The sequence below is a fragment of the Girardinichthys multiradiatus genome, chromosome 8, assembly GCF_021462225.1.
Source record: "Girardinichthys multiradiatus isolate DD_20200921_A chromosome 8, DD_fGirMul_XY1, whole genome shotgun sequence".
NCBI classification, from domain to species: Eukaryota; Metazoa; Chordata; class Actinopteri; order Cyprinodontiformes; family Goodeidae; genus Girardinichthys; species Girardinichthys multiradiatus.
The window spans coordinates 11,470,214-11,493,900 of NC_061801.1; the positions used below are offsets into that span (position 1 = coordinate 11,470,214).

At 41.8% G+C, this 23,687-nt stretch overlaps 1 protein-coding gene across 3 annotated transcripts; it reads right to left on the bottom strand.

Annotated features, from left to right (window-relative positions):
• Positions 1–1,325: 1,325 nt before the first annotated feature.
• pik3r1 (phosphoinositide-3-kinase, regulatory subunit 1 (alpha)) lies at positions 1,326–23,487 on the bottom strand. 3 transcript variants are annotated; one of them, XM_047372783.1, is made up of 15 exons: positions 23,244–23,487; positions 21,032–21,591; positions 12,338–12,430; positions 12,148–12,222; positions 11,831–11,962; positions 10,998–11,199; positions 10,576–10,658; positions 5,517–5,718; positions 5,237–5,417; positions 5,024–5,149; positions 4,791–4,933; positions 4,539–4,715; positions 4,055–4,129; positions 3,791–3,961; positions 1,326–3,638 (listed from the first exon to the last, which is right to left on the bottom strand). In XM_047372783.1, the coding sequence occupies exons 2-15, from the start codon at positions 21,366–21,368 to the stop codon at positions 3,449–3,451; spliced, it is 2,187 nt and encodes a 728-aa protein (XP_047228739.1). In that variant the 5' UTR covers positions 21,369–21,591; positions 23,244–23,487; the 3' UTR covers positions 1,326–3,448. The 3 variants fall into 3 exon arrangements, with proteins under 3 accessions (XP_047228739.1, XP_047228740.1, XP_047228741.1); XM_047372784.1 differs by lacking the exons at positions 10,576–10,658; positions 10,998–11,199; positions 11,831–11,962; ... (2 more) ...; positions 21,032–21,591; positions 23,244–23,487 and adding an exon at positions 8,089–8,414; XM_047372785.1 differs by lacking the exons at positions 10,576–10,658; positions 10,998–11,199; positions 11,831–11,962; ... (2 more) ...; positions 21,032–21,591; positions 23,244–23,487 and adding an exon at positions 6,667–6,917.
• Positions 23,488–23,687: the final 200 nt, after the last annotated feature.

Genomic DNA, 23,687 nt, shown 5'->3' on the forward strand with positions numbered 1-23,687 from the left:
GCCTTTCCTTAATGTTTGTGATCATTCAAACATGTCTCTTATATGAGGGGTCTGGTCCAGATCAGATGTTTGAGATTTGGACACAATTGGGTGTGTCAACAGGACAATAATGCCAAATTCATAAAACTGGTCCTGGAAGAGATAAGGCAAGCTAACATTAAGCCTTGAGACATACTGTTAGGAAATGACCCTTAGGGAATAGATCTATGCCAGTAAACCAGTTTAAATGAAGTCAGTGAATTCTGCCAAAAAGAGTAGTCAGATTATTGAGGCAGAAGTTTGCTTGTGGTACAAAAATCATGTGGTCAAGGTGCAACCTGATGGCACAATATGCCATTCATGCCCCAGGCAGATTTAAATCTTTTATTTTTACATCAATAAATATATTCATTTCTTATAGGAAAGGAGTACGTTTCCCCCCCAAACATAAAAATAATGTAAATGGTATCTGAAAATTATTCATCCATTTTTCAAAAATCATTGCCAATTGTAACTGATTATTGATTTCATTGTGGCAATGCCAACTTTATGGTACTACAACCAAAGCCATCTTATAATTGCTGACCATTTTTTTCCACTGGTGTCTTGACGATACATCTATGTTGATGAGCTCCAAGTCTTTGAGACTGTAATGCCTCCCAGACCACCACCCTCATGTTTAGCTCTCTACAGATTCCACAGATCAGATCCAAGTCAGGACTCTGCCTGGGTCACTCTAAAACCTTCATATTGCTTCCAGATTGCAAATATTTGAACCTTTATATGTAATTTTGACCCAAAGTGGATAGAGAGAATTGAACAAATTCAAATGTTTGCTACCATTTCTTGTATTCAAAATTAATCAAAGCACCTCAAAAAAATAAATAGTTCAACAAGTTCAAAAGTACTGATGAGATTCATGACCATGTGGAGTGCATGTAACGTTCTGACACTGGATTATTCTAGACTTATTTTTAATTTAAATGCTTTAGAGAGAGTGGAATAGTTCATTTAATCTCAAAAGAAAACTTATTTGAAAATGTAAAGTATTGAATATATTGTTAAAAAAACAAAACAGTTTAGAGACATTAGGCAGGGCTTATTGCTACAGGAGGGCTCTAAGACAAGAGAAGTAACCATTTGTTGTAATAAATGTGGTAATTAAAGTGTTTTTCTTTAGCAGGAATTCTTAGAAACAAGACTTGAATGATTTCATGTTAATAAGCTGCATCTCGCCGTATGTTATCGTCTAAGAACCATGCTCACCAGCACCGGCCTTTTCCCTCACCATGCTTCTCCTGATATTCACACCAAAGTTCATTCAGCAAATAAAAGAAAGGCTCCAATTTCTTTAAAAAAAAAAGTGTTTTATTTGTTGTTTTTAACAAAGCCCAATACAGATTCAAAGCCAAACGGAGGAACACTGGCAAATATCAATCCAATCATCATGTGCAGGACACAAAATGAAAAAACAGAAAGCAATCATACAACCCGGCACTAAGGCAGAGAAGGTGCATGTTGTCTGTGATCTTAAAGAATAAAAGACAAAACGTTCGTGCCAGCAGCTGTTGTGAGGTAAATAAAATTAGACTTGTAGTAAATGTCCAATATTACAGATGTCTTATTACTTGTATACATGTGATAAAACCCAGAATGTGCTCAAAATTCAATTTCGCATGAGCAGCTCGGTCAAATGCATCTGTAAAACATTGAATTGAGCTGCGTGTACCATAGTCGAAACCGGTCTGCCTTAGGCACAGATTTACACCGACCGTCTGCTCCGCACCTGCACGACGTGTGTAAAAACACGGGAGGTAATTAGTTTGTTAGGATTTAACTGAACAGCTGTGATCACTGCATGCATGTTACGGATGGAGATTCATAGAAATGTCACTAATGGCAGAGAGTTCATCAAACAGGTGTTCCAATTGGGCTTGAATGTGTACCATTTTTCTCATTTAAATTAAAGATCAGGAAGGAAACTGTAGTTGAGCTGTGGCCATTTTATTTCATCACACACTTTCGCGCGGCGCCCCCTTGAAATATGAAAAATTCGTTTCGGAAATGAGCTGATCCACCCATGTAAACATTTTCTGATACAGAAAAATATACAATGTGTAAAATGTAAATTGATCTTTTATTCTCATATGGGAACATATCTATTTTATAACAAAATAAATCTCTACTGGTGTTTTGGTGGTGATATGGGTCGTACAATCCCAACCAGCCCCGTTCTCCGAGCGCTCCTCCAAACAGAGAACCGAGCGCCAACGGGCGTCGCTCTGGACTCTTCACTGAAGCAGCTCAAATACTCACAAGGCTCTGCCTGAGAGGAACTTTAGTTTGAAGCAAAAAGAACAAAAAGACTAATAAAATACTCATCTTTTCCATCTGTATACCAGCTGTTAAAGTAATTACAATAAAGTGTACATTTCTATTATTATCTTTAAAAATCATAAGCGTTTTGTTCTGTAGCTTGGCATTTTGAAACAAAATATCCATTTGGATATTTACACAGGAAAAGATACTTTTCAAGCGATTAAACAAGCTTATATTGTGGGTTGCAACAGTTAAACAATTCTTACGTACAAATGGAGAAAGAATTGCATAGCTGATCAGAACAGAAACTGAATCTTTTTGGTACGGTGCACTTTGTTTCATGACTTTGCACAATTTCACATATGTACATGAAATAGCAAGTCCATTATCGTTTCACCTGTCCCCCCTTTTAAGATCAAGTTTGCTTCTGCGCTCTAATGCTCAACAACGAGAAGGCAGGAGGCAAGCTTTCCCCCCCCTTCTCTGCTCTTCTCTTCCAAGCTCATAGTTCTTTCTAAAACCATTAAAAAAAATTACATGTGTAAAAAACAAAACAAAAAGAAAAGTGCCATTTTGCTACATTTTCAGCTGATCCATGCTCTGCTGCTGAACAGATAACACAAGCTAGTGTGTTACAGCCATCCAACGTCACACGGTCTCCCGATTCTATGAGTTTTGGTCACATGGACAGTCCACGCACAAACACACACGTAGAGAAAGAAAGAAAAGCACGTTGATGATGCGAGAGGAAACAAACAAAACTGTTGTGGCCGGTGAGTACCGCTCCGTTTCAAGAGTTTGTCTGCTGCGGTCCAACATTCCAGCTGGTAAAGCTTTGAAAACGAACAAGCACCATAAGGAAAAGGCCTCAAACGTCCTCCTCTTGAGAGAGTTCACCGGTTTCCGCTAGATTCTGTGCTCCCACAAAAAAAACACAAATAAAAAGATTTACATTCAGACTCGCCTCAGGTTGATGGCAAAGTCACTGAAATGTTTCAGGCTTTATTGTGTCCTTTTCCTCCGGTTTCCAAGTTTGAGCCAGGCATCAGGGCGTATCCGTTCCTTTTATATAATTAATCATGGAGTCCATGACGTGTCTGCTGCTGCGAGGCTCGTAAATCTTTCTGTCCGTGTCGAAACATCCGGAGCCTCATCGTCTCTGCTGGGCATAAACTGGGTACGCTAGCGTCACATTCAGTGAGTCGTTGTGCTGGACCAAAGATGTGTGCTGGTAGTGAAGTACGAGTTCTTTCAATGAGCCATACAGGTTGTACGGCTCTGCAAAGCCATAGCCTGAGGGGGTCTTGTTAATGACGCAGTGCTTCACTTCACCGTCCACGCTGCAAAGAGAGGACAATCGTCACAACCTGTGCTACATTTACTGGCAATCTAATCATCAACCCACTAAATGTTTTCCAAGCACTTGAAAAAATAACTTCCTTCCAAGTAGAGAAATTCATTGTTTTGTAGATAAAATGATGCGGAAACATACACAACACTGCAGGCGTAGCACCCCGGTTTGCTGCTGTCCCGAACCAGGAATGTTCCGTCTCTCTTTCCTTGGAGCAGAGCCTCGGCCTGTACCCGATTGATGTTGCCCAGTCTCCATGTTCGCTCGTCGTGATGCGGGAGATCTTCGTCATCGTCCACCATAGAATATTGACTAAAAGAAAACAAAGCGGCACAACAAAACATTAGTTGGGATGGAAAGCGATTTGCGGTTCTCTTTGGCATGCTTTCTAACTTGTACACTTACTCTTCTGTGTTCTCGTTCTTGATTCCCAGCCACTCGTTGAGCTTCTTCTGTCTGACTCCTTTCTGCGTCAACCACCTGCCAGGCACAAAGCCGGTGGACGTTAGAATCAGAGAGACTTGTTTCGCAGCCACAACAGGGTCAGATATGTGAGCATTCATGGTCTGGTTACTCTTATCATGTTACGGTTTTAAAAGACCAGACTTTTCTCAGGCTGTGTGGAGCTTAGAAGACCTTGGAGCTGGCCCTCCCTCAACCTGTTGCTGCACACTGCAGGTTAGCTGGTTGAAGGACAGCTACTACTGCTTGTTCTACTTATTATATAATCAATATTATTTCAACCTGAGTAAAAATTACTTTCTACGTTAAATAAAAGGAATTAGATTGTGTTTTACATCTCTATGTTAATACAACGATAGTTGATTTTTACTCAAGCTCATAACAGCGTGGAAATCTGAGCCCATGCCTACTTCTGGCCTGTACTTACATTAGGTACTGGTCTCTGGTCTTGCGGAGCTGGATGAGGTCGGGTTTGATGCTGTTCATCCTCTTGTCGATCTCTCTGTAGTCCGCCGCCTGCTTCTTCAGGTCTTCCTCCAGCCTGCGCTTGCTGTCGACGATTTCGCTAATCCTTGATTTCAACTTCTCGTAGTTACCCATGATTCTGGAAACAAAAGCGATGAGTTAGCAGAAGATGCTTTGGTTCAATTAAAAGCAGCTCGTTTCAAGGCGTTCTCACCTCTGGATCTCCTTTTCGTTGCCTTCTCTCCTGAATTTCTCGATATACTCTTTGCTGTACCGCTCTTGTGTCTGACATTGCTCCTCAAATATCTTTATAGTTTCATTAAAGGCTTCTATCGCTGTGCGTTTCATTTGGATTTCCTGCAAGAAGAAGAAGCAGCCCCTTAAAATCCAGAGAACCAATGCGGCAGTAAAACTACTGATGCTAGTTGGATTGAAGTTGCCTCTCACCTGTGATGTTCTGGTGTATTCTTCATACAGACGGTCATATTCTTTGTTCTTCTCTTGGTACTGCTGGTGGTATTCACAAAGCTTCCTCCCCACAGCTTCAATGTTGTCCTCTTTCACCACCTGATCCTGATGTCAGATTTGGAGTTGCGGCTAAGTTACAACTACAGGTTTATTTCGAAATAATTGCTGCTCCTCTAGGAGTTGGCTTCCTACCTGCTGGTGTTTGGAGACCGGGTAAAGTAGCTTGACGTCTAGCTTGGGGTTGTACTGAGCCAGTGACTCGTTCCGATAGTGGTTGATCAGCTCCACAACGGAGCTGAAGGTCAGCGGATCCGAGAAGCCGTACTTCCCATCTCGATGGAATATCTTAATGAGCTTGTTGTTGCCTCCTTTCCTGTAAGCAAAAAATGGACAAGAAAAGGTGACGATGAGTTAAATGAACAGCAGAACATCAGAAAAGGAACGGCACAAAGGAGGAGGAGGATCGACTCACCTCAGAGTCAGAGTGTAGTCTCCGTGCATTTTAGTCGAGGCGTCCCGCACTAAAAACGTACCATCCGCAGTATCCCTCAGTTTCTCATTGACTTCCTCCCTAGAGATGTCCCCCCAGTACCATTCGGCGTCTTGCAGAGCCATGTTGTTGTTCATACCGTTGTTAGTCACAGATGTAGGCTTGGGTGGTTTTGGAGGTAGAGCTGTTGGAGCGAAAACAGCGAATGCAGACGTTAAATATTTGATCAAAGATTGTTTATGCTCCTGTTTACACCAAGGAGATGATTTTCTGGGGTCTTACTAACAACATCTTTTTTCAACCTTTGCCAGGAAATACAAAAAAGACATTATTTAGCTATTTCAGATAAATCGAGCATTCTGCTGCAGGCTTCTTAGCTCCCACTCATGCCTTTTTTTCTCTCCAATTGATCAAACTGGGATAATTAATTGCTGCCCCCTCTCCAGCAGCAAGACAGAGGGAGGAGAGACGGAGCATGAGTCAGGCAGAATGAATTTCATTCAGGAAAGGAGCCGGCTATAAATATTCCTCGCTGCAAACGCAGGAGAGCATCCGTCTGAGATAAACATGACTAGAGATCTCTTTGAAGAGAGAATGACACATGAAGAACAATCGTAAATCTAAAGCAGCCGACGAACGAATTCCCTTCAGTCCGATCTTTGATGTGGGACAATCTTGATTCTGTTCTATGGCTTTACAATCAATAGATCTATGAAAGTCAAAGGCTAGCAGACAGAGACCTAAGGTAGTTGGCCGTTTTATTTTCTGTGTCTACCCTTCTGACCGTGCAGATCATCTCTCGCGAAAACTAAAAGCAGGATTAACTTGCCAGACAGTGAAATCACATAAAATACAATCCGTTTGTGATCTGCTTCGCTGCAGCCGAACGGTGCAACCCCAGTACATGGTTGGGGCTTCCAGCCTACTCACGGTTCATCTACAAATGACTGGAAATGTCTCATTCTCTAATGCAGTCCAGACTGATGAAACAGCAGCCCAACACACAGACATATCATACGATTCCTCATTTTCTCCACGGAGGCACATTAACACTTTATTGCACACGCACCTAAACAGCAATCTGAAAAGCCATTAAGAGGCAACCTGCTCAGTAACGTGTTACATCACTCACCACAGCCAATCACACTGGGAGGTCAGTCACCAACCGCTCCTGCATCTTTCATTTCCTGAGACTGATGAGGTCACTCTTAATCCACGTTTCCTTTTTACTGCCCGCTAATATTCTTTAAAACACTGCAGCTGAGGAGAATCTGGTCATATTTTCCTCTCTGCAGCTTCTAGCTTTAAAAGCAACAAGAGGAAGAGAAAAAAAAGGATCCTGCCGCTTGATTCACACGTTTCTACACGCATCCTCATCTCCTCTGTCAAGCCTGTGCACTTGCTCTCCTTCAGGATGCTCGGCCCCTCCTCTCTGCGTGTGTCGCGCGGACGCTCGGCCCGTCCCACTGCTGGCACGCAGACAAAGCCAGCTCTGCTGCTGCAGCACGTACGCAGTTGAATTATAATGCCTGGCCCCGGTCAGCGCTAACCCAAGGCTCTGAAATACACCTGTAATCCCACAGCATGACACTCGACGTGACAGAGATAGGCTGCCAGATTTCCTTAGTGACGTTAAAATAGAACCGGCGCCTGGTAGAGAATTAGGGATTCAAGGGAAAGCCGGTTTTCATACTTCCAGATTTGTTTGAGGAGGTTCTACTGATTTATGTAAAGACGTGAGGGATGCTCAACAATTGATTTCATAAATTAGTTTGTGACCTGAAAGAAAAAGAAGTACTAGGAGTATGTGCCCGCTGGATGCCAGATGTTAAGGTATACAAACGTTAGAAAACTTTCCAGTTTAAAATAATGATCAGGGTTTTCCTCAGATCAGCTAGAGGAACACAGTGCTTCTCTCCCCCAGCTGTTACTGCACCCTGCCAGTCAGCTGGCTGAGAGAAAGCCCCAAAACTTTCCCTTTGCTTACAACATAGACCTATTTAGTTGTTTGGGAATATATCCAATTGCAAATAAATGTTATAGATTAGATAATGTGATAGATAGCATTATTGTAACAGTAATAATTGCTCTAGTTTAGCAGCAGTAGGAATAACTGCTGCTGCTTTCCTGCTTGAAATCAAAGTGATTAGATTATGTTCATTTTTTGTTTAACAGTGGTATTTTTACTCAAGGTTACCGCTCTGAGAATCTCATGTCAGCACATGCTTAGCTGGAGAGTTAAGAGTCCTGTTACATTTTAAATTATTTAGATTCTCTTGAGACAGTGCATCTAAAAATAATCTAAACGTTTTAGAGCCTCTGAACAGTCTGTGTACACTGGAGAGGCACATTAAAGTTGCTTATGCTGTCATAGCCTAAGTAGCTGCCCCAGGCAAGTGAGCCCGCAGCTCTGACAGAAAAACAGAAAAGAAACAAAAGTCACCATCTTGTTCTGGGCTTGCTTTAAACTCACATTTTTGTTTTTCTTTGATTTAACCACAAGACCTTTCTTGGCAACTGATCTTCGGTTTCACAATAAGAGCATCAAACTCACTCTGTAAGTTGTGCATGTCTCGGAGGATGAAAAGTCCCTTTTCTTGAAATGTCTCTTTCACTTCCACAGGTTAAGTTAAATCCAACAGGGCTGAACTCAAGACGTCCAGTAGAGCTCCATTTCACAGTTTGGGCTGCCCAGTATGAGGATGTGGCTCGTTTGATTTTGTTGAAAAGGTCGCGGCTCTGTGCGCTTCTTAATAAAATCCAGCTAATCCGCTGGGCTGTGGGCAGGTGCTGAATGCGATCGGCTGAGTGTGACTGACTCACTCGCTTGCTCGACTCAGTCTGAGTGTTCAGTATGTGCTCTGACTCTCCCCGTTTCCCTTTCTGAGCTGCGCGAGCCTGAGGCCTTCTCACGTGGAGGCAGATAGTTAATGATCTCGGGTCTCAAGTTTCTGTGGTCACTCCCTCTTTTTTCCCCCTCAGTTTGTAAAGAACGAAGTGGGAGGAGGTGAGGGGGCATTCAGTCTTATGATTAACTTGCAAAGTTTCAAATATTTGCTGACTGAGCCCTTTGAGGGGCAGGACATTTGGATATCCAGGCAGAGGGGAGTGGCTCAAGAGGCTGGAGGCTGTCCTCAGTTAACAAGAAGTGCTCTGTGGCACAGGCCGACTTTCTAGCCAACCAAATCTAAGTGGGCCTTTTGATGCGTACTTAAAATAGGCTAGCAGTAACTGGGAGGAGGCATGCAGACACCCTTAAACACACACACACACACACACACACACACACACACAGGTCATTCACCAAACACACAATCTGAACATGTGTGTTTACAAAGTAGGTTCTCCTTCACTCCTTGGTTTTTGCATGAGACATGTGAATGAAACCTGACACGTCTGAACTGGCATATGTTTGACCAGGTCATGTGCTTCCAATGGGTCGGACTGGTTAGCGAGACGCTCTGTCAGTTCGTTCCTATGGCATAAAGTCGCTTTAAAGGCGTGCCACAAAAAGTCTCAGAACGTTTGATTAAATATATGTGTAAAAATGGATGTTATATATGTTAGAATGATTGTAGTCCTCCATATCTGAATATTTTAACAGCATTTTAAATATAAACAGTTTGATCCATTGGTTAAAACAGGAGGATTTTGATCAACTTTTGTTTTTAAAATGTGCTTTACTAATACATTTCATGACATTGATATATTGACACTTTTTCTATGATTTTATTTGTTAAACCGTTTCTACTGAAACTTATACTACAACAATACAAGCCCTTGTCTAGCTTCTGAATTTAACTATTATTTGAGAAACAAACAAAAAGCATTTGAGGATCTCCATCTTGTTTTCCATCCGTCCACCAAAGTGTTCTCGCAGGTGCAAATTACTGACAGCTGTCGACACACAGCCATGTTATAAATAGCCCCAACAGGTAATAAAAATGTTTAGGCAGCCACGGTCAGTCTAGTGCCTGTGGGCGAGCCAACAACAGTGCTTTTAACAAGCCGTGTAAAAACATTTGTGTCACACGCAACCCGCTGCTGCCTCCTACCAGAGCAGCTCTTTCTATCGCTCAAGCAGGCCACCGTCAACAACCTTAAGACTAACTTATGTTTCCAGGGTCTAAAGCCAGCCGAGAGAAAATACACCCAAAGAAACCACAATATCACAGAACAGCCTGCAAAGTGCAAAACAAAAATCCAGCAAATGAAAATTGTACTTTATCGCACCTCTACTGTGTAATAAAATAGAGTTCCTACACGTGTGCTATATCAAGTTTGATGCTGTCCCACAATAAAATTACCAAAAAAAGACTTTTCCAACAGATTTTATAACATTCTGGAAATTAGAAAAAAAAAAAAAAACAGTGACAAGGTTATGGCTGTATGTTGTATAAATAAATAAATAAACAAACACCATGCTAAATTTGACTTCCGATTTGAGACCATCTCACAGCTTTTTGGTATCAGAACCAAACCAAATCAGGTCCAACTAAAACCTAACGATATTTATGGTTTCTTCAATCTGAACTGGATTATTCTACGTTACATTTGTCGGAAGTAATATTCAGTTCCGAAAAATACATATCTCAATGCTTTGTTTGCCTTGATTTGAACCAGACTCATTAAAACCCACCCAACTGAGGCCCAAGTAACAGGGCAAGGGCCCTTTTCTGGAAATGTAGCAGTTTTTTCATATCATGGCTTTTTGCCATACTTTTTCAAGACTGAATAGCAATTCTGTATAATATTTGGCACTTTGCATTTAAATGCATTAAGATGTTGAGATTTGCAACTGCTACAGTTGCAGGCCCTAATCCTTAGAGTTGAGCTATTAATAGCTTAACTCTCAGTCTGGGATGTGCAGCAGTTTAGTACCAGCAGCAGCTTAACATTCATGTTCTGCACCCAGTAATAAATAATGCACACATCTCTTATGGTTTTCCTCTAAAAGCAGCAATGCAAAGTAAAACAATGTTGCATTGCATATAACTTTGTAAATCATGGATGATAAGTATAGAAGAGGGAGGGCAACTACCTGGAGCAGCTTGACTTTCACTCCACTCGCTGGTCACCAAAACCTCGATGATCTTGATAAAAGCATCCAGACTGGGTTCACAACTGTAGGAGGTGAGAAAAGGCAGAAAATGTCAAGGTTTTACATCCCAGATGATGCACTTTGCTGCTTTAGTTTCAGTTTGATAGTAATTCAAACTGAGCTACTTTAATTCTGCTAAGAAGAAAAGCTCCAACCTACGTTTGTGCAAAGCTAAAAACCACTAATGCCTGGCAGGCTGTGCTCCCTGAAAGCTGGCCTGAATATGCATGCATGTGTCTGTGTGTGTGTGTCAGTATGACAAGACTGAGCCTCCACTCATCTGTCTGCAGCCTGACTTTGTATATTTGACAAACCCCAGCACCTAGCAGCAACGCATGAGCCCACTCGGCTCTGGTATTTACCTGGTGGGTTGCTGTCTGAAAAACACGGAGCTGAAGATCTCGCCCAGCGATCTGGCAGTGAGGAGGTTCCTGGACCCGTTCTGGCACACTTTAGCGAAGTGCCTGAGCAGACACTGGAGAGTGAGCCAGTACTGGGGAGGCAGGCTAGGGGAGCTGACGATGCGGCGTAGCAGCTGGGCGCATTCCTCTGGGTTCACCACCTCTGTTAGACAAGACGAAGAGCAGCCATTGGGTAAGATGGACGAGACATGAAACATAGAAGCTGCATTAAAGAACTTCCTCCACTGTAGAGCAGCACGAAATGAAAGCGTGATCTTCAGACAATGAGGAGATGGAAAAACGAGTCATGCAGTTTGTCTTGGAAACCGCTGAGAGATTGTGTGGTTGAGAATATGCGTAAGGTACACTAGCAGGTGATTGGCTGCTTCGAGATGGCAGAGATAAACTTTCAGGCTTGTTTTAGTTCCTATTAACCACAGATATCCTGTTTCTGGCCATGTGACAGCAAGAGAATGCACAGCAACAGAACACAGGGAGGTGTGACTTTTTTTTCCTTTGCTTGCAAAAAGCTGAGAAGTAAATCGAATAAAAAGGAAAAAGAAATGAAGAAATATGCATTATATGCCCTTTGCATGCTTTGTACCCATAAAATGTGAGAACAGATAAAAAATTAATTTCAAATCAACGAGCAGAAGGTACAGACGAGCTTTTGTGGTTTTCTGCTCAGAGAACGTGATGTACAGTTGGGTGTAGGGTACATTACGTCAGCAATTCTGTTTTGAGCCAGTGGCGCAGTAAATAAATTATCACTGAATGTGTTTAGTAGCCCCCACCTTTGGCCGTGTGGACCATCTGAGTGTGGATGGCAGCTGGGATAATAGGCTGGGGGAGATCCTGCAGGTACCTACAAAGACCATCACATAGGGCAGAGAGCTCCAGCTGGTCCAGGTCTGCAGCAGGAGGATCTGAAACACAACGCAGTGCAAGTTATCGGCCTGCAGACGTGCTCACATATGGGATAACCACAGACTTAACCCTTTTCCTTTCTAAACTTTTCTCGGTGTGTACAAGTCTGACTTGCTGGAAAGTTACAAGGTTCACACAAGCTGATTAGGACATGTGAGTGGAAAAAAAAAAAAAAGCTTCTTACCACAATCATAATACTGTCTGACTTCAAGTCCACCTCCAGCAGTAAATGTTCGATACAGAGTTGGGTTATCCACACCTAAAGAAGAGCACACAGACATCACCTTATGTGGTTCCATTAAGCCGTTCATCGGTGAACAAATTAAATAGGATATAATGATAGATCTTTTGCCGTGTTGACACACAAGCCTCACCTTTCCTCTCGATAGCTTCCAGCAGTCTGGTCAGCAAGGGCGGAGCGGTCTCTGGGAGGAAAAACTGCTCCGTCAAGTCCATTAAAGAGACACCTGAAGAGACCAAAGTCAACCAAGGTTATTATTGAAGTCAGTGGCTTCCTGCTAAATGGTAACTTGGACATTAAATTCTGTAAGCCCTCCTCTCTTACGTAACGAATGTGATGCACAATACAATGAGCTACACTAAGGAACCCATGAATATGCTGATGTACCTAGTATCTACTTCTGTACAGTGGATGTTAAAGCATTTCCCTCTCGGATAACTAGATACTAAACGAATAGAACAACTCTAATTAAGTTCCTCAGTGAGAGTAATGCACAGGGATTTACAGGGATTTACTGTGATGTACTCAAAAACAGCATGTTCAGAAATGCTCGTTCCCTACATGGCTTGTGACAAACCGCATATAGGCCTTGTATTGTCCTTTCAACAATAGCTTTGTTCTCAGTCATGAAGGCCAGATTTGCAGAGTTCACAACTGTTAGTTCTCCAATCACCGGATTCTCCCACCTGAGCTGTGGATCCCTGCAACTTCACCCGAGTTACCACAGGCCTCTTAGGTACTTCTCTGAAAAATGCTCTCCTTTCTTTGGGTGGGTCTATTGCAAAAAAAAAAAAAATCCCCCAAAATACATCGAAGTTGGTGGTTGTAAGTTCAAGGTGTATGAACAATTTTGCAAGGCACCGTCTTCTTTCTGACTGAAAACACAAAAGCTTTCAGGGGATTTCAGTCGGCATAGCGATTCTTGAGATACAGGGTGACAGTCTGTTTCCAGTTGCGCGTGATAAGGTTATTTCTGCAGCTTTTATACACTTTAACAACCAAAACATCTGTTTTGGGAAACACGTTTTAGCACCTCTGTGCTGGCTCAACTGAGCAAACGAAATGCAATGTCAAGAGGAAGTCTTTGTTGTGGTGTTACAGTGTAATAGCTCTAAGAAAATGGCATTTTAAATTTTTTAACAAATATACTCAAAAATCCCTGATGGCAGCAATTCTGAACCCACTTAGGTGTTTGACCAACAAACCACTCAGAGCTTCAAAGGCAGCAGGTACCTTACCAAAGAAACCCTTTCAAAGGTAAAAGAAAAGTCTTATTCAAGAGCAGGAGGGGCTGTGCACTGAAGTCAAGGTTTGGTGGGCCAAGGAACTAAGCAAATATGCTGTGACATGAGGTTAGCCAGGTATTTTGGTTCTTTACTTATTTTGCCTTTAGAACTTTGCAGCCAGGTGTGGACATGAAAGGATGAAGGATTTGGCAGGGATTTTATTTGGATTTGTAAAGGCGTATTTTTGTAAAGGTATTTTTCTGAAAGGCTCAACTGTTCAACACCGAGACAGCAGGTCCATGAATGGAACCTTTCTCTAAACTGTATTTTTCTTTCTTACCACCTTAAAAAAAATGTATACTATTTAAAAAAATCTGCCGTTAAAACGAACAAGTGCAGCTCTTAGTAATGCATGATTATTATCATCATGGCACAGCCTGCTTCCACCAAACAGGGTTCAATCAGGCGAATAATGAACGGCTTCGACAGAGTCCACATCCTCCAACCAGCACAGCGATCAGGCTGGCATGTTGCGTGTGAAGAAACACGATTACTAAAGTCCTTCTGACCACATAACACACAAACATTCATGGAGGACAAGTGGTCATCTGGAAGACATTACTGGAAATGCAAAACCAGAGGGACCTAAGGGGGGGGTTCTGAGAAGTAGCAAACTGTGAGATGGAGCAAAGTTTCCCTAAATAAAGATGGAGACATGCAGTGCTGCCATCTCTCACCTTGGAAGTGCAAGCTTTTTCCCAGACAAGACATCTAACATGCATCTCCTCCTACAGCCAACCTCTTTTCTGAGAAACTCAATTCACAATCAGGAGTAAAATGAAACCCTACCCACCTGCTTTTTAACAGATCAAACCCATAAAAATAATAGAGCAAGCAGGAAAATGATTCACTAAACATTTAGCCCTAATCAAAAACTTTCTTTTTGACGTCGTATATTTGCACTCTAGAACAATTCAACATGTTTTAAGGTATATTTTCATACACAGATCTAAGAGCATCTGGTGGCATTTCTCCATGAGCTAGTCGACAACTCCTACAACAAGACAGATCTTCAAAGTGACCCAGTGTCCTGTGTTTGTTGGCTGTCAGTGGCTGATGTATGAGTGACACGGCGCAGACTGGAGATAGAGTTGCTTCTTAGTACTGCCAACGACGTGACAGTTTTGTCGCCAATGGAGATGTATCGCGTATCAGGCAAAATATGGCAGAAATGCCAGGAGCCATCAACGATGATTCCTCGGATGCTCTGGCGTGCGATCAAATGATTAACATGCCCATGCTGGCCACGGCTGGTAACCATGGAAACATAGAGGTAATAAAAGAATGAATCTGATGTGTTCATGTAGGGATGGCAATCAGCTGGGCTCCCTTAGATAGATAACTTTTTACCTAACTGATCAAATCTGATCAAGCACATCTGACTGCATTGTATTTAGAACTGATTGAATTAGTTTGTGTGACTGAATCCCAGTCCATCTATATAATTGGATTGGACTGGTATGAATGGGATTGATATAATTCTATATTGCTGTATAATGGAAATTAATGTGACCTGTTTGTCTTGTAAAGTGTGTTGAGATGACATTAAAGTGAGCTTTATGAATTCACCAAACTAAACTGTAAGTCAATTCAGAGCAGCTGATGCAATTCACACGCGAGGAGGATAAATTCTAACAAATCTTGCAATAAATAGCCAGCATTTTATATCTTTATTAACAATACTGGTTTTGAGTTATGTTATTTGAATTAAAAAGGAATAATTTCCTTGTTTATACAAACAGATTAAGTAGTTGCACAGCAGCACATCATCAAACTTAATTTACTTTTCGACAAAAGATGGTTTCTGTGATAACTTGTAAAAGTACAGTGAGTCGACTGTGGCCTCCTAAACATGCCTCTACAAGTTTGCATGTTTGGCAGAGACTCCAGGAAGGCCTCAGTCAATCAGTAGTCAGCCAGACAAACGCGGGCTGAGGAAGTCTTTGCAGCTGCCACTGGTAAGAGACGCAGTGTGGTGGTGGGAGACAATCTCACCGGCTCAAATGCTATGTCTGCAAAGAACAAAATGTAGACTGTGGGCAGGACAGGGCTGGGGAACCATGAACTTGCTAAAGATAGCCCCCTATTTGGATAAATTTAGAGAGTCTGCTATGGTAACTACCATGTTCAGGTTGCAACATTTCTCTCAGTCCGGAAGGGCTCTAGCTAAGTCTCAGAAGTTGAAATCAGAAGACCAATGCAACAAACAAAGACACTGAACAGGAAAAAAACCAAACATGCCAAGCACTATGGATAAGCAGCACTGAGAACCAGTTTAAACACAATTGATCGACAAGTCAATAAATGATGCAGCTTTGAGCCACAGCAGGAAAAAAGGCAGACAATGTCTCCTCCTGCTGGATGGAAGATGCAATGCAGACGTGCAGCAAGAACCAATGAGGGGACTGTTGCTAGAGCTTGACAATTAACTCTTTATGGTAGGTGGTGGTGGGGGGGTTAATATTCCTAAAGCGCAATGGACCATAAAAAGCCTTAATTAAAAAGAATAAGAAGAAAACCTACAAGAGATAGGCCAATATATCTGAGAATGGTTCTAACATGTACACTGTGCACTGATTCTCATATCTGCTAATAATGGGTCCAATACTAACAGGTTTTGACTTTAGATGCAGAAGCGACATGTCATGGTTATAACAAACAACACATTTTGTAAGATTTATATACAAGTTTGAAACCCCAACTGGCCTATAAGTAAGTCATTCAGTGGGCAATACCAGTGAGCTTCAGATGAGACACAGTCTTTTTTTGATTTACAACTCTATAACAATTTAGTGGGCGATAATCTAGAAGTTTGTTTGACCACAACGATTTTAAGATATGCATCTGCTGCCTTAGAGCTGTGCTGAAGGGGCGTGCTGTAACTGCTCTTAGCTTCCTCTCACTGAGCAGTTCATGCGTGTTAATGGGTACAAGCCTTGTGCATTCAGTAGAGCTGTGCAGCACTATGAGCCAACAGAGGAAGGAAAACATCCATTTCAGCACAATGTATAAACCATTTAGTATAGCTTCGCTGCGCTTCCAGACAACATCTTTCTCTAATCTTACCTCTGTCTTATTACACGCCTTCAAGTCCACCGGTCTGTATCTCTGAGCTTCGTTTCCTTGCTGTCTTTCTTAATCCTCCTGACAGACATTGACAGACTCCAGTAAAGAAGATTTGCCAATTCAGACATCAGGCTTTGCACAGAACCGGGTAATGAAGCAGCTATGCATGGTCTCATGCACACACTTCTATACAAATCTGAGTGGATTTGCACACTAATGAAATTTGGTGTGGGGACAAAATATTAAATTACAATGTTGATCTTATTGCGCTTCACAATTACATTACAGCACAGGGCAGAAGTTCAACTCAAAATGGGTCCTTGTGTCAGTGCTCCTAGAAGCAACAAAACAGCATATAGAAGGGGGTGTACCTGTGTTAACACACAAGCACAGGGGGAGGAAGCCACTTATAACTGCAGCAAGCAATTCCTTGAATTTATTGAAGAGTTGAACATCGATACTAAAAAGGTCAGAGGCCTGTTTAACAAACATAATTATAATCAGATCTCAGGAATAACACTGAGCCAGAAAATACATTTAAATCCAACTGGAGTCCAGCGGATTTACATAGTCAAGCTTGCTGCCCAGGACACAAGTTAACATTTACTAACCCAGGTATGGCAAGAAATATTTTTTCAAAACTCTCAGACCATGAAAAATAATATAATACTTGCATATCAGAAAACTAAATCAGTAAAAGCTATTATCCACCAGCGTAAAGCAGCAGCCACTGAGGTGTGCGTTAGTGTGCAGCCATTTTACTGTCTGGTGGCATTGTGTGCTACATTATTGCAATCAACTCGTAGTACAATACTGATTAATTACAGAGCTACAAATCAGCCTGAAGCACCAATACGCTGCTCGCATTGCCTGCTTGTAGTGCTACTGAGCAGGCAACACACCATAAAGGTCTGCTGTTCTCAATCTGCTACTGACTTGGATGATAGTAACAATGTGTAGCTTTTTTCCTGTGTGGGGGGAGCAATAATGAAGCCACTGCCAAAGTCACTAAACACCATAATTTACACAAATTAATAAAAAATATGACACAAAGAGTGTTCAATAGAGCAGATGTCAGGCTAAAAGCCAAAGAGGCCCAGAGAAGGAGAGCTACATTATCTCAATCTCTAGCTATGTAGAGTACTTTCCCTGCATCTGTCCCCCACTGCACAGGCCAATCTGTTCTCTCAAGTTGCTCTTTTTAGCATCCATATCTCAAAACGTGAGAGTGCCGCCTGGCCAAAAATAAACTATCTTTTTAATTTTGTTGCAATAAAAGTGTTGGTTTTTAGAAAGCTTTTAAAAAGTACAGTGTAGGATATTTTTTAAGGGTCCACTGAAATGCCCATTTTGTACTTTTGTGCTGCAACGTTACAAGAAGACTAAATGCAGAGCGATACGGCTCAGAGAGCAAATCGACTGGCGTCATCAAGTATTTCTTTGAACAAGACTGAGCATGCAGGCTGAACCTTGTGAGAGCCTGCAGAGCAACAAGCAGTCGTTCTCACTTTTCTCCAACATTTAGACGAACGCTCAGTGGTTCCTTGAAAACACTTGCAGTAAAGTAAAAATATGGGTGTTGCATAAACAATTTAGATGTAGTTCAGTGATGGTGAAGCAAATATCAACCTTACACTACTTCTTAAAAAAAGAAAAAACTGAAAAAGTTCGCATTTTTCCACTTTTTTGCAAATGGTACTCTGTGTTCCTTCCACTTGGCGGGCCCAAACACATGTATGTTATCTCAACTTAGAGACCCAGCAAAGGAGCAACACTTCCATGTTTATAAAAAACAAAAAGAAGAACTGAGCTGGAATGAGCTGGAATAGTTTCCCAGCCCTGCCCAGCCCTCTTCTCTTCTCTCTCCTTCCCTCTCTCCACATCTGCTGCACTCATGTAAACCTCTCTCCTCCCCCCATGGCTCAGTGAAGAGAGGCCCCTTTCTAAGCCTCAATTCTCCACCTTCTTTGCCCTCGCAGAGCTGACTGTAGGAACTATCAAAACATTAAAAAAGGAGGAAAGAAAAAAAGAAGCTTTGGTGTAGGAGGAAGGGAGTTGGATCCCTCAGTGGTGGGCAATAAATCACAAACACTGGGAGCAACAAGACCCTCTTCAAAGCCCCCTTGAGCATGGACAGCCCTAGTTCCTCCCATAGCCCCCTCCATCTACCCTATCCCATGCTTTAACCCCTGTGCCAAGCCCCCCAACTCTGCTCCAGCACTGATCCCTGTGCACACTATCCCTTCCACCATCCCTCCAACTAGCACAAGAGCTCTTGCTCTTTCACCCCCCTCCCCCCCACTCCCCTTTCCCACAGTCCGGGACAGGGAGACTTTTCTTTTCCCTACGCAAAATTCCCACTTGCTCCAGGCTCAGCCCTGCTGCCCCTCAGCCATGACACAGCCATTCAACACCGTGTACCCCCCACACCCCCCTACCCCTTTCACGCAGCCCCTAGCTCACCCTGCTAATCACAGCAAAGAATTTCACAATCGCACCACAACGAGCAGAAACTGGAAACCTGGCAACTGCTGCTGCTCTTTAGGTGTCCGCAGAGTTTGAGTGTGTGTTCGTGCGAGCCGCAGCCTCTTCAAAACAGAGGCGAGTTTTAATTGCTCCTCATAGTTGTGGCTGGGGCCCGAGAATGGCTGATATTTCAAAGGATCTGAAATGAGCAAGAAAACCCCATCTCACGTCACATTACGGGACAAACATTTTCAACTAAAACCTCAGGAATATAGATTCATTCCTAAATAAACTTTAAAAACAAAACAGCACAAAGAAACTAAACAAATAGGTAGAATAATGAAGCAAAATGTTACTTTCTGTTGGTTTTGGTGGCCTAAATACACACATATGGTGCTTTCTCCTGAGATGCTGAATCAGTGACATTGTGTTGTTGTGATAGGGACTAATTCGGTTTAACAATGAACACTCTGTACACTACTTTGCTTTCTTTTCTTCAAAAAAAAAGTCCCAGGCTTTCCATATTTGACACTTCTGCCTTTGCTGATCACCGTTTAGTCTTTGTACCACACACAGAAACCAAACAGACCAAATAACTAATGTAACTGAAGGACACACGAGAAAAACGAAGCGATTACTAAACAATTACTTGGATTTGTCCGTCATTAGATTTGTTAGGTCTGCTTCTTCCATGTTTTGGTCCAACTCCAAAAATGTTCCATAACTGCTAAACATTTTTTTGAAAATGTGGGTGTAATTGTTTATTCTTCACATTATGACAAGTGGCTCTGAGAATAAGCATAGTGTGACGATATAAAAAATAAATACGGTTTACTATTTGACGGGGATCTACAAACGGAAGTAAAAGTATGTGCTCTGCAACACTGTGAGGCACATGTTCAGCGTGACATGAAGACTGTAACTGCACATAACATGCCACTCGACATTCCCTCTACCAATTTGGCCTTTATGGAATAACTGCAAACACAAAGCTACTGCTCAAAGAAAGCCATGAGAAGCCTCTTTTAAGCATGCCATTAGCTTGACAAAGCCCCAACAAACCATCCCTCTGGTGAAACATGGTGGTAACAGCATCATGCTGTGGGGATGCCAAAGTTCAGACTTAAATCCAACTGAGAACATATGGCCAAACTTGAAAAGAAAACACTGTTCAGGAGCTTACCATTCAATCTCATTCAGCTTCAGCTGATTTAGAAAGCAGAATCCACAACACTTTTAGAGTCTGGTTCTGTAAAGCCGGTAGAAACACAACCCCAAAAACCTACAACTGTAACAGCGGCAAAATGTGCCTTAAAATAAGTTTTGATTCAGGGAGCTGAATACATGTGCATACCATAATTTTCAGATCTTAATTTGTAAAAATGTTTGAAATCCATGCATAATTTAATCTTCCACATTTTTCAGTGTGCGACATAAAATTCCAATAAAATACATTGCGAAGTGACAAGCAAGTGAAAAATGTTAAGAGGTTGGAATACTTTTGCAAGGCACCATAATTACAGCAAATTCAGTCTTTTGGTTTATGATTTTTGTTTTTCAGGGGTCTTCCTGAAAAGCAAATTCTCAAAAATGATGAGAAGAGCCTAAGGCTGGTTCAATGTCTCCATAACTTCACAACAAAGAAAAGGAAACCTGTTTAGAAAAAAGACTAAAGAACTTTTTTTTCTTTTTTGCATTCATTTAAAATAAACTTGCTTCAACATGCATAGATCCATAGATCTAAGCATTTCTCTTGGTGCTGATAAGTAAATTCCACTCTCCCACGATGCAGATTGAGAAGAAAAACAGACGATATCCTCGGTGCCACAAGCTCTGCACCGACATGCTGTTTCTACTGTACCCTGTATACACACACCGGTGCCACTGTCTTCAGGCACCTGAGCTTGGTTCTTTTTCAGTGAAGCTGAATACTCATTTATGGTTGAGTTCAAGTTTCCACTTGTGTCTAAGAAAAATAAAGTCTCCTGTATAATAAAAGAGAAACTCACCTTGATCTGAGTCAGAGTCCGCTTCTGCTTTGAAGCAACCTGGAGCTACAGGTAAGGGTCTGAGGGGCCTCGGTTTGGGAGTTGGAGGAGAGATCCATTTCTTCCCGATGTATTCTACATAAGTCCCAGGGAAATCCCCCTTTTCCTGCGTGGTTTCGTTAAAGCCCGGTAGCCAACCAATCTTCTGCGGCTGCTGTTCCAGGCCGTCGCTGTAGCCGAGAGCAACCAGAGCTCCCCTGCTTACCAGCAGGATGTCCCCCACATGCAGATCAATGTCTTCCTCCCTCTCTTTCTTGTATTCATAAAGCGCTCTGTACTGATATCCTTCTACACTCATTTTGAAAGGGATGAAGGTTTTGGGTGTGTTCTCAAAGACGACCTGCGGTTAGTGACTTTTTGCGATCGAGGTTTAATGGAGATGAAGATATCTAGCTTCTATTCATTCTTTCGCAGTTCCAGTCTCGTCTCTGCGCTTTGCTGCGCTCCTTGTGTGCCGCCCCACAGTGTGTACCCATCAGTAAAAGGCCCACAGCTGTGATGTTGAGCGTCCTTATCCGGATCTGTAAGTTGAGAGGAGAAGCCATGTTCATCACACTGCACAAAACAGTTCCTGCCTGAGACCTGCGTGCAATGCTCCCATGTGTGCAGAGTAAAACTTTAGTCTAAGTGTCTAAGAAACCGTAAAAGTCATGGTTAAAGAGGCAAATACAGCTAAAGTAAGCATGGCCTAGTGGGAAATTCTCATGATGCGATAACCACAGTTTTACATTATTTACACAATGATTAAACTGAAGTCTACATGATACAAAAACTTGTATATAAACTTAGAATAGAAAAAAGTGTATCCAAAAAAGTAAAGGAAGTTACCATATGCAGTCTCATCTATATCATATATACACAGACCGCGCCCAGAAACGTTTCCAAAAACACCAAATTTGACATTTTAGTAAACAAGGGAAAAGCATATGATCCTACTTTCAGCCAGCAACAGGTAGGGGAGGGGTAGTGCTTAGATGAACAAAACACCAGTGACTCCAGCAATTTCTCTGACATCTTACTAAAAGAACTTTATACTTTAGTTGCAGCATAGGAAAATGACAGCCTTTTAGAGTATGGGTACAGATCATTTGTTCAGAGCATTTTGCAAATATGTGGACAATTTTCTCACTTGCAAAATGGTATTATTCAAAATATTTGAGGAATTTCTATTCACAACTCCCTAAAATATGTATAGTGCAGAAAATGGATGTTTGGACATAGCTAAATATATGTTAGATGACAAATTAAGAGATATTGAAGCAAAGGGGGGTTCCTAACTTGGGATATACTTACACACAAAATGATCGGGACATGATTGTTTTTCTGTGTTAGTAATTTTTATATTCTGGTTTATTTGTACAAACGTTGATGTTGTACAGTTTTCTGTGAAAGCTATCAATAAAGAAACTAAGAAATATTGTCTTTTACTGCATTAACTCTGGCTCACACAACAGGACCACAAAATGATGTGTAATCTATTCAAACTATGTACAAAATGTTCCATGCAAACGAAGACTGTCTAATTTGCATAAGCCTCCCACACTCAAAGTAGGGTAAGAAAGTTTTGGTTTGGGATCAAAATTAACTGAAAAAAGTATTTCAGTCAGAAATAAACCTTTTATATTTCCATACATTTAGGTTTATTGTGTCACTGAAGTATCTCCAGGGTAAGCGATTATGATTTGGCAAGAAAATAACCGTCTGAAAAGAGAATGATTCAGTGCTTCAGACTGCATTATGACTATGGACCGGTTTTTAATGGTACCCCTTTACTGTCTGTGGTATGCAGAGATGCACAGCTAACATTTAACACACCGTTTCTCTATCATGTGCCTCATCCCTGGCAAAGCTTACCTTCGGCGTATTGCATATAGATAACTAGGGGCGTTATTAGTTTTGATGGAAAGTTTGCAAAACGTACTGGAGGCTATACATACAGCCTGAAATTGCTTGAAAAAAAAAAAAACGTTGATGAAGCAGTTAGCTAAGTTTGCTGAAAGAACAAGAATGAAGCGAGAAACCAGTTCAGGCAACGGTGGAAAGACTAGACTTCAAAATAACTGATTTTAAGAAACTAAACTGCATAAATATTAAACTTTTGCTCGCTTTTAATAAGAACTAGGCGTAAATATTTTAGCTAGTTAACTTGGGGGTTCGGCCAGCAGTCACTTACCGAGTATGTAATACTCCCCAAACGATTCCAGTGAGTTTTCTTCCCCTTCACACAAAATGGCCTTCAACTTCGAACAACTATCAGCGAATGCAACCCCAAACACATCCTTTACTTGCCCGGTTGAAAACGAAGAGTGTCCTGCGACGCTCTGAATCCGGTTTAATGACTAGAACAAAGTGTTATGACAAACACACGCAGCCAGGCGACATAACTGCGCAGCTCCCGTCCCGGACAAATGTTCCCTTCAACATTGCCCCCATGGCGGACGATGGGCGAGACAAGGCGTTACTCCTTATTGGTCGAAATCCTTGTCAATCCATGGTGTCATCCAATTGGACCAATCCGGTTCCCCCAAGGGCCAACACGCCCCCCGTTATGTACTCTCACAAGTAACATGAAACGCCTATAGAAATTACATAACTACCACTCGAAGTTGTACACCAT